Genomic DNA, 9,747 nt, shown 5'->3' with positions numbered 1-9,747 from the left:
ATTAATACGTATAGCTCTGATTTATTGCTTTTCACCTCCCTAAAATATTCCACAATATAACTATTCAGCAACTTAGTCATCTGTTCTCTGGTTGATGCTTCAGTGTGTATCTTAGCACATACTTATCTCCTTGAGTGATGTGTAAGAATTTCCTTAGGATTCAGCCCTAGGTTTAAAATTTGTGGATCACTGGATATGTACATTATTTGTACTTTAACTTCACTGGATAACGCCAATCCCCAAAGAGGCTGAACCACCAGCAGGGAGGCTCATTAGTCTAAAAAGTCTGCAGAGTTTAACACGTTTCAGATTCAGTATTCTGGAAGGGAGTGGTGGTGGCCACAGCCAGCAAGGCAAGGATCTGCACTGCTAATGTGTCCTGAAGTGATGCTGCCCCTATAGTGTAGCCTCTGGGATTACATTTTGGAAACACTGCTCTAGAGACAGCCCATTAGATTACTTAATTTTTAAAGATTTTATATTGAATGAGAGAGCTGATGAGCTATTAGTGAAATGGTGGATGAGGTCTTATTTAGGTGACTAAAATGAGCTTGTGGTACATTTTTAGCACTAAGAGTCTATTATAAACTCAGTAAAGTTATAGGGAATATATGGCAAATAACCAGTGTGAATGACTGCTTTCTAACACTAAATTCTCAATGAGCTCTCTACGAGAACGGATCTCTGTTGAAGTCTTGCTCCTGCTGTTGCTGTTCTGAGAAGAGCAGAGGATGGGTAGGTGGCTCGGTGTCAGAGCAGGTTTGCAGTGGGCTCACCTGATGTCAGAGTGTTCAAGTGTCCTGACTGATCCAGAAAAGCTGTGTACTGCCCTCGATGGAGGTATAAATACTCTCTTGAGGGTTCCTCAAGAGTTAAGGCGTTAGGCTATTTAAAAATATTTATATGCAAGACAAAAACATCCACATTTATATAATTTATGTTTTTATTTTATAATTTTGTATTATATCCCAAAGTGAGTACCAAGGAGATTTCCCTCAAATACTCTGTGAGAACTTATAAAGAGATCTTCAAAAGGAACACTGCACATGTAACTCAAACAGACTTGCATAATCTGTAAATGGCTAACCCGCAAATGGGAAGGAAAGTGATTTTATTTCTGTTTTAGCAATATAAAAGGTCAATTAGGAAAAAGAAAGCATATACCAGTAACCAAAAGCATGTGCTTACATCACTGCACAATTTACAAAACAAAGATAATTGTCCTTCAAAACCAGACAACAGGTTCAAAATCTTTGCCCACCCCTAAGTGATGCTGTTGGGAACAATGGCTGTTGCAAGGCCACTGATTGCAGGCACATTCCAGCATGTTCTTGTTATCTCTGCTCTCCTTTTATCTTCTTTCCTTTTTCTCTCTCATCAGCTTTTTGCTTTCTTCCCTTCTTCTTTTATTGACTGGATTCCGAGGGTCATATATTTCAAATGTGTCTGCGTCCTGCATGCTTGCATCTTTCACCTTCCTGCTTTTATCTTCAAATTGAAGTACATGGGACATCCTAAATAGGGAGACAGATGGGTCAGTGATTTTGGCTTAAGAACTGAAAGTAAAAATTCTATACTCCACTGTCACTGACTGCACCACATAGAACGCAGCTTCTCAGAAAACACATTTGGAAAACAGATCTGGAGTTTGCTCTGCTGGTTTGCGTTTCTTTGCCTCAGTCTTCCCTGAGGTTCTTCCCTTGACGGGAGCTTACAAACCTTCTACCTACAAGTATTCCTCAAAAGTTCACCTGAATAGCACACTTGCCCAGTGCACCAGGTTGCTGAGCAAAACTCCAGACGAAACACCCAGTCCTACCTGACTTTTTTGTTTTCAATATTTATATGCATCAAGTATCAGGAATACATGTCACGACTCCCTTTTCTGGGGAGTTGTCTGGTTAATAGATTTGTTTTCATAGAAAGCAAACTAAGCACTTGGCATACTTTCCTGGATTAATTTCCTCCTCTTACTGTTGATTACAACAAATCTAGCCATGCTGCTTTCCTACTCTATCAAACACTCACTGGTCTTAAGGTATCAACATGTGCTTGAATCCTAAGTGGTCATAAGCTGGCTATCCTTAGCTGCAGAGAAATATGTAAGTGATTAACTGTGCCCCTATTAGGAGGTGTCAGGAATAAACAGGGAAGTCAGAAGTCCAGACTTCAGTGCAGTTGAATGAATTTGAAGGACAAAGTTCAGGTTTTTTATGCAAGCCAAACTGAATGGAATGATTAAGGCTCTTCTGTCTAGTTATTTGTTATTTGTTATTTGAACCATTTTTAAATAGGTCACCCTGTATCCCTTTATTCATTGCAACAGATAGGACTAAACTGCTGACAGGAATAAAAGACACATTTACTTGTGTGGCAAATTCCTAGGGATACATTCAGATTTTGAAAATATTTTAAGATTTTGACAGGGCAATAAAACATTACAATATTAGGAATTCTACCATCACTAAGGGTTCAGTAGCTGCTGCTCCTTAGGGCTGACAAGCTGGGTTAGGCACTACTCCCATCTCTTTGTACTCTACTTGAAAAAGCTTACTAATGCAATGAGTATGATCACCTAGAATCTAATTTATTAAATGACAATTACCTAGAATCTAATTTACTAAGGCAAATTACATTCACTTTTCTATACTTTATTATTAATAATACAAATTAAATTTCATTTCATAACTGATCTCAATACATAAACTCATCTCACATACATGAGTTTCTGACATTTTATACTCCTGTTGCTTTAAAAAACACATTTCCTTCTTTATTAAGGATTTATTTCTTTATTTGAAAGGCAGAATTACAGAGACAGAGAGAGAGAGAGAAAGAGAAAGATTTTCCATCCACTGGTTCACTCCCCAAATGGCCTCAATGGCTGGAGCTGGGCAGATCTGAATCCAGGAGCCAGTAGCTTCTTCTGGGTCTCCCATGTGGGTGCAGGGACCCAAGCACTTGGGCCATCTTCCACTGCTTTCCCAGGCCACCAGCAGGGAGCTGGATCAGAAGTGGAGCAGCCAGGACTCGAACTGGCGCTCACATGGGATGCCGGTGCCACAGGCAGAGGCTTAACCTATTATGCCACAGTGCCTGGCCCCAAATCTTATTTTCTTGGGCTTTCAATCATCTACTGTGTTTAAGAACTAGTTTCTGAGAATAAAATAGTGTGTAACAAATAGGAAAAGGCTGATTGTTCTACGGTAATAAGTAACCACTAGAACCAGCTGGAAACACAATTAAACTGGATTTGACCAATTAATGATGACGTGCCTATAGCTAAATGATCAGTGACAATTTGCTTCAATAATACACCTCTGAAATCCAACTCATAAGGGTGGCCTCAAGCCTTTGAAAAGCTGGCCAGTCAGTGACAGACTCATTTCAGGGAAATGTTATTGAACATCAGCCAATCAGCAACAGTTTCTCTTGAACAATTGAGTTTCTGAGGTGGGCAACCCCTAAATGATTCCTTATCCCTGAAACTCTATAAGATTTGCAACCTGCTTTCCTATGAAAGATGGTGCCTAAAAGCATAGTTCTTCCTTACCTAAGTAATAAATTAAGACCTAATGTTAACATTTTTTTTTTCCCCATTTCATTTGAAAGACAGATAGTCACAGATAGAAAGAGTTCTTCTATCTGTTGGTTCACTCCCCAAATGCCTGCAACAGCTGTGGCTGGGCAGTCAGAAACCAAGGGCTAAGAACTTCATTCACTGGTGGCAGGGACCCAAAACCTTCAGCCATGACCTACTGCTTCCCAGGGTGTCCATCAGCAGGAAACTGGATTGTAAGCGGAGCTAGGATTCAAACTCAAGGACTTCAAAGTGGGACGTGGGAGTCTCAAGAGCCCACTGCACCAAGACTTTTTAGTTATTGAGAGGTGATCTTTCTCTCCCACACTTCTTACAACCTATACTGCATTTTTCATAAAGTGCATTAGTAAACTTTAAGAATATGACTGCTGATGGGAAACAAAGTTAGAAGAGCATCCTGTTAAAAGTCTGTTGCCACACGTGAATGGGAGCCCAGACCCCTACACTGCACTTCAGTGAGTGCTTAGCAGCTTTCCCAGTGCTTGAAGTTGTGTTGATGTCTAAACCAGCACCAGGAAGTAGCTGGAATCATACGCCCTTTAAGACAATTTTATTCAATATGCCCAGATTGATACTTAAAAAAACTCACCAGCTTAGTTAGCTGAGATATTTATATGTTTCCACATGTATATTCTTTTATTTTAAAAATTATCTCATTCTCTGCCTAAGAATAGATTTTTTGGGTAATATCCATATCTAATGGTGACTGTCCATGTTTCAAAAATGATTTTACCAGACTTTGTCAATAAAAACATAAAAAGGTACCTTCCTTCTCTCTATACCATGAGACAACTTTGCCACTAGTGGGATTTAGTCACCTCTGGTATAAGAAATGAAATCCAGACGCGTGAACGACAGCACAAAGTGCACAAGAAGAAACAGATTTTCTTTCAAATTTGAAAAAGAGAGGGCTGTAAATTAAAGGAGCTGTCTTTTTCAACTGTTTGTTTCATACGCCACTGCACTAAACAAGTCCAACATTTTGATTAATAGCAAACTTAGACCCAGAGGAAAGAAGGGGCTATCAGCTTACAAACTACTTCAGCTTTAATATCATAATACTTAGCATGGCTGGTTCCTCGGCAATAATATTTAATCTTTAATAGAAATAAAAGCATAATCAAAATGCTTCACCCATTTATCTTTCAACATGCTTTGGTCACTTCATTTTAAAAAGGAAAACAAAACAGTTATTATGATTTTCAGCGTAATAAACTCCTGACCTATGTGCCTTCATAAATCACAGACTGCATGAATTGAAAGCATGCCCACATTTTACAGTCTCCTCTGAGGATACACATGCAGACTTAGAATACAGTCTTAATTCGAGTACAGAACGGTCTGGTAGTTTAAAATCTTCTGTGTCCCAATAACTTAATACTAACCATTCTGCGGCTGCTCATGGAATTAGCTCAACAAGAGCAGCGATTTGCTTTTAATTAATTACACTAATCATTTACATACGAAAATTTTAGGACTTGTTCACTTGAAGGCAAAGACAAAAAATTTAGTTTTGATTAATTAAAACTTTCACACAGGCTCAGATTCTCAAATAAGAACTTTGACTTTTGGGGCCAGCGCTGCGGTGCAATGGGTTAAAGCCCTGGCCTGAAGCGCTGGCATCCCATATGGGCGCTGGTTTGAGACCCGCTGTTCCACTTCTGATCCAGCTCTCTGCTATGGCCTAGGAAAGCAGTAGAAGATGGCCCAAGTCCTTGAGCCCCTGCACCCCCGTGGGAGACCTGAAAAAAACTCCTGGCTCCTGGCTTCAGATTGGCACAGCTCCGGCCGTTGAGGCCAATTGGGGAGTGAACCATCGGATGGAAGACCTCTGCTCCCCCCCCACCCCCCGCTCCCCGCCTCTCCTCTATCTGTGTAACTCTGACTCTCAACTAAATAAATAAATCTTTAAAAAAAAAAAAAGAATTTTGACTTTAGAGTGTTTTACAGAAAGATGGTGGCTTACTATTTCCATTAGAGGTTGTGATTGACAGTATTTTGTGGTATGAGATTGTGTAAAATATAAATCAAAACGAACTAACTGCTTTGAAAAGGACCTGGACTGTGACTGACCTCACTGAGTTGACATTCAGTGTTTAAAGTTCTCACACAGTTGTGAAATATACTGATATGACAACAATACAAATGGAACATGTGAAAAATAATTTTTAGGCACATAATAAGTAGCCCAGTATAGAATTCCAATATTCGCAATTCATTTCTGCTTGAAATGCACTTAAATTACTTATGTCGGAGAGAGTGTTGATGCAGTGATTATGACATCGTTTGGGATGCCTGCATCCTATACCTGAGTGCCTGGGTTCAAGTCCCAGCTTCACATGCAATTACAGTTCCCTGCTAATACACACCCTGGGTGGCAGCAGGTGATGGTGCAAGTACTCGGTTCCCTGTTCCCTACGTGGGAGACCTGGATTGAGTTCTGGGCTCCCGGCGTTAGGCTGCCCAGCCCTGGCTCATGGGAGCATCTGGAAAGTGAACTAGTGGACAGGAGCTCCCTCTCTCTCTCTCTTTGTCTTTCAAACAAACAAATGCTCTCATAATGTAAACAGCTCTCTTGTTCATAGGTCATTCTATGAACCACCTCTTCCCATTTCCAAATCACCCCAATTTAGGAACTTTTTTTTCCCCTGAAAGAAACATTTATTTATGATCGCTATTTTAGATTGTTGCAGGTGTCCTAATTGTTCTACATCTGGACTTCTTCCTTTTTCAAATTCTTCCAGATGTTCTAAAATAATCTCCCATGTCTCTTTCATAGCATTCCTGTGATCAGGAATAACTTAACATCAATACCTCGGTCTGACCCTTAGAACCAGCCCCCCTTACAACCGCTTGCTTCCCAGCTCAACAAGCTCATTCACTTCTCATTCACTTTGGCCCCTTTGTAACTGCATGTGTACTTATTGGGAACAGACTGTCGGTTGTTCAAGACAGTCGTATTTTCAGTGCCCAGCCTGGTGAGTTGTGCTGGGAAAGCCTTCAGGACCTTTGTATTAGCCAGGCCTACCGGCTGGAACTACCTCATTTACTAACACTTGACCTCCTTTCATGGGCAGAGACTGTCTTTTATTCCAGTGATAAGCCCCCAAGACATCTACCAGACTCTGCAGAAAGTCTCATGCTCAGCACAAGTCTACCTTTCCATGAACTCTCCGAGCGCTGCGCATACCGATGGCTGCTTTCCCACTGCAATGCTATCAGCCATTGGAAACTCTTATTCCTCAACAGACTGTGGTGAGAATGGCTTGCATTCTCCTTCATCTCCTATCCCATCTAAGGTGGAACTGGAGAGATAGGATTTTTTTTTTCCTTTAAAGCAATGTTTCCCCAAAGCATAATTTTAGAGATCCTACATCAGATGGGGGGATCATCTTGGGTAGTTTGGAGAATTCTCAATGCCAGGCTTTCACCTGTAGAGTATTGATTTAATAGTTTCAGGATGAGGTCTCAGCATCAGTGATTAAAACAATTTTTCTTTGGCTATTTTTAAATGCAGCCAAAGACCACGGAACTAAAGTTCAAGAATCTTTACACTTTGTCTGATTGATAACATTAGCTATTTGTTCCTACCCCTCAGAGATGGTGAACACCTGGCTCTTCATGACAACTACTTCACATACTAGGAGAAACTTAATGGTCCTCTGTGTCTATTTGTCAAACTGAACAATCCTAAGTGCATTGTCTATTTCACGTATATGGTTTGAGGACAAAACAATGAGCAATTCCAAAGAGAAGTTCTCAATTATTCTTTCAACAAACATATGAGGGCTTTTTATGTGAAGGGCTGATGCTGGACACTGGTGACACAGGCCATGTATGACCTGGGCTTGTCTCCTAAGCACCGTCTGTTAGGGAGAAGACACACAGGCATGACAATGTAGCAAATGCTCGTTTTGGAAAGCTTGCAAAGTGTAAGACAAAAGTCACAGGCAGGTCTAGCAAGGAAGATAGAAACACAGATTGGTAGTGCTTATTTTGGAGTATAAAATTCAAAATAAGATGCAACCATAAAGGGACGAGAATGATTACTTATTCGGCTCCCAGGCTGGTCTTTAAAGCAATCTCAAAAGAGAAATTCCAAAAATGTGTTGAGTAGTGTGGGAGGATCTTTGAGGAAAAACACCTCTCCTTTAGACAAATACTTAAAAAAAAAGCACTAATTTCCACTATAAATTTTTTATTCCCTATTCTCTTTAATAATTGCTCTCTGGAATCTCAGTTCCAATTTTTCCTTATTCTCTCTCAAATGGGGATGCTAGGTAGGGATTCCCCATTCAGCCAAAGGCCCAAGAAGGACAGAACCAAGGGCCCACACTGCCCCTGGAAGAGGCGATGTTTGGCAATCTCCTCTCAGGCACCAAATTACTAAGGACTGCCTTGTGGTGGATAATACCAGGTTTTTCAGATAATACACAGATTTTTCAGAAATGCAAAGCTAGCCATGAAAATGCTCCTGTTCTAATTCCTTTGGCGGCTTTCCACAGTCTACACAAAGAAACCCAAACGTCTCATGCAGCCTCTACGATCGATCTGGGTTTGCTCTTCCCTCCAAGTTCCTACATCACCTGCCCCCATGACATCTTATGCTCCAGATGCCCCAAATTGCTCCTGCAAGGAACTCAGGTTGTTTTCCTTCGCCGTCCTGTCTCCTTGTTGCAGCACACACCTCCCGGTAGCAGAGGTGTCATCCTCTCTCACATCACTCTGGATTCTTCTCCTGGCCTGTCCAGCTCTTTCTCCAGCAGGGTAAAGGCCCTCTCTGGACTCCTGGGGAATCTCATCTATCTCTTCGGTTTAGTCTTCTTCCCACTGCTGTCAGTCCCACCAGGCCACGTGGAGGGGGATGGTTCTCTTTCATTGGTCTTTTTAACAGCATTGATCAGCAAATGCTTGGCAAGAAGGCCTCCAATAAACATGCGTTAAATAAATAAATGCCTCTGGGTAACTGTCACCTCCAAAACCTCTTCCTGGTTTTGCCTGCACTTCTCTTTGATAATACCAGTACACACAAAGGGATTTCAGAAAGTTCATGGAGAAAAGGAATTAAAAAGTAAGGGGCTGGCACCGCGGCTCACTAGGCTAATCCTCCGCCTGTGGCGCCAGCACCGCGGGTTCTAGTCCCAGTTGGGGCGCCGGTTCTGTCCCAATTGCTGCTCTTCCAGTCCAACTCTCTGCTGTGGCCCGGGAGTGCAGTGGAGGACGGCCCAAGTCCTTGGGCCCTGCACCCCATGGGAGACCAGGAGAAGCACCTGGCTCCTGGCTTCGGATCACTGCGGTGCGTTGGCCGCAGCGGCCATTTGGGGGTGAACCAACGGAAAAATGAAGACCTTTCTCTCTCTCTCTCTCGTGTGCTCTCTCTCTCTTACTGTCTAACTCTGCCTGTCAAGAAAAAAGAAAAAAAAAGTAAGTTTATTTTGCCGCAAAATATTTTAGAAATCCACATATTTAAAAAAATATGCATTTCCATGAACTTTTTGAAGACCCTTTGTCATTCCCAAGTATTTCATAATTATATTTATAAATCCTTGGTTTTCCAGGTCAGTAAGTATCTCATCTTTCAAACATTATATAGCAGAGAAGAGGCTGGTACTCAAAAAGCTGAAATAAGGTATTTCCACAACCACTAACTTTGTACTCTAAAAATCCAACACCTATCTTTCTCAAATGGGCCAGTGAAACTGCACACAGGTTGCTATTTGCCTTGTGTTCGCTTAGTCCTGGAGGCAGGGGAAATGTGTATGTCGTCATCAGATAGACAGCTTTCCCTTATGTGGGTTGAAAGACGTTGCAGTTCTTCTAAAACTTTGTCATACACATACTTTGTGTACTGTGGTAGTATATGGTGTTAAAAGCTTCCAATTTCTCTGTTAAGTTAGAATTCTTAAAAAACTCCACTAAATAGCTCCTGGTTATTATTTAAGTTTTTCATTTCATGAGTCTATGAATCACAAACCTAAGTGATCTGGCTTAAGTTTTTTTTTTTTTTAATTTTGGTGTGTGTGTGTGTGTGTGTGTGTGTGTGTTGGGGGGTGGCTTGAAAGGAGACTTGTATTTGAAAAGAAAAACCAGTCTTTTTCATTGTTTTGTTTTTAAAGGAAAGTTTCAGCAAGACAAAACAATTTCAA

The 9,747-nt window shown here is 41.1% G+C and overlaps 1 protein-coding gene across 3 annotated transcripts in view; it reads right to left on the bottom strand.

Annotated features, from left to right (window-relative positions):
* Positions 1 to 925: 925 nt before the first annotated feature.
* Positions 926 to 9,747, bottom strand: part of CWC27 (CWC27 spliceosome associated cyclophilin) — a 233,224-nt gene continuing 224,402 nt past the window's right edge. For all 3 annotated transcript variants that reach the window (XM_051853710.2, XM_002714061.5, XM_070056755.1), the window contains one exon: positions 926 to 1,514. In XM_051853710.2, the coding sequence (XP_051709670.1) occupies positions 1,352 to 1,514 (163 nt within the window). In that variant the 3' untranslated portion in view covers positions 926 to 1,351. The remainder of the gene's footprint in view (positions 1,515 to 9,747) is intronic.

The sequence above is a fragment of the Oryctolagus cuniculus genome, chromosome 14, assembly GCF_964237555.1.
Source record: "Oryctolagus cuniculus chromosome 14, mOryCun1.1, whole genome shotgun sequence".
NCBI classification, from domain to species: domain Eukaryota; kingdom Metazoa; phylum Chordata; class Mammalia; order Lagomorpha; family Leporidae; genus Oryctolagus; species Oryctolagus cuniculus.
This window is presented reverse-complemented; position numbering and strand designations above follow the sequence as displayed.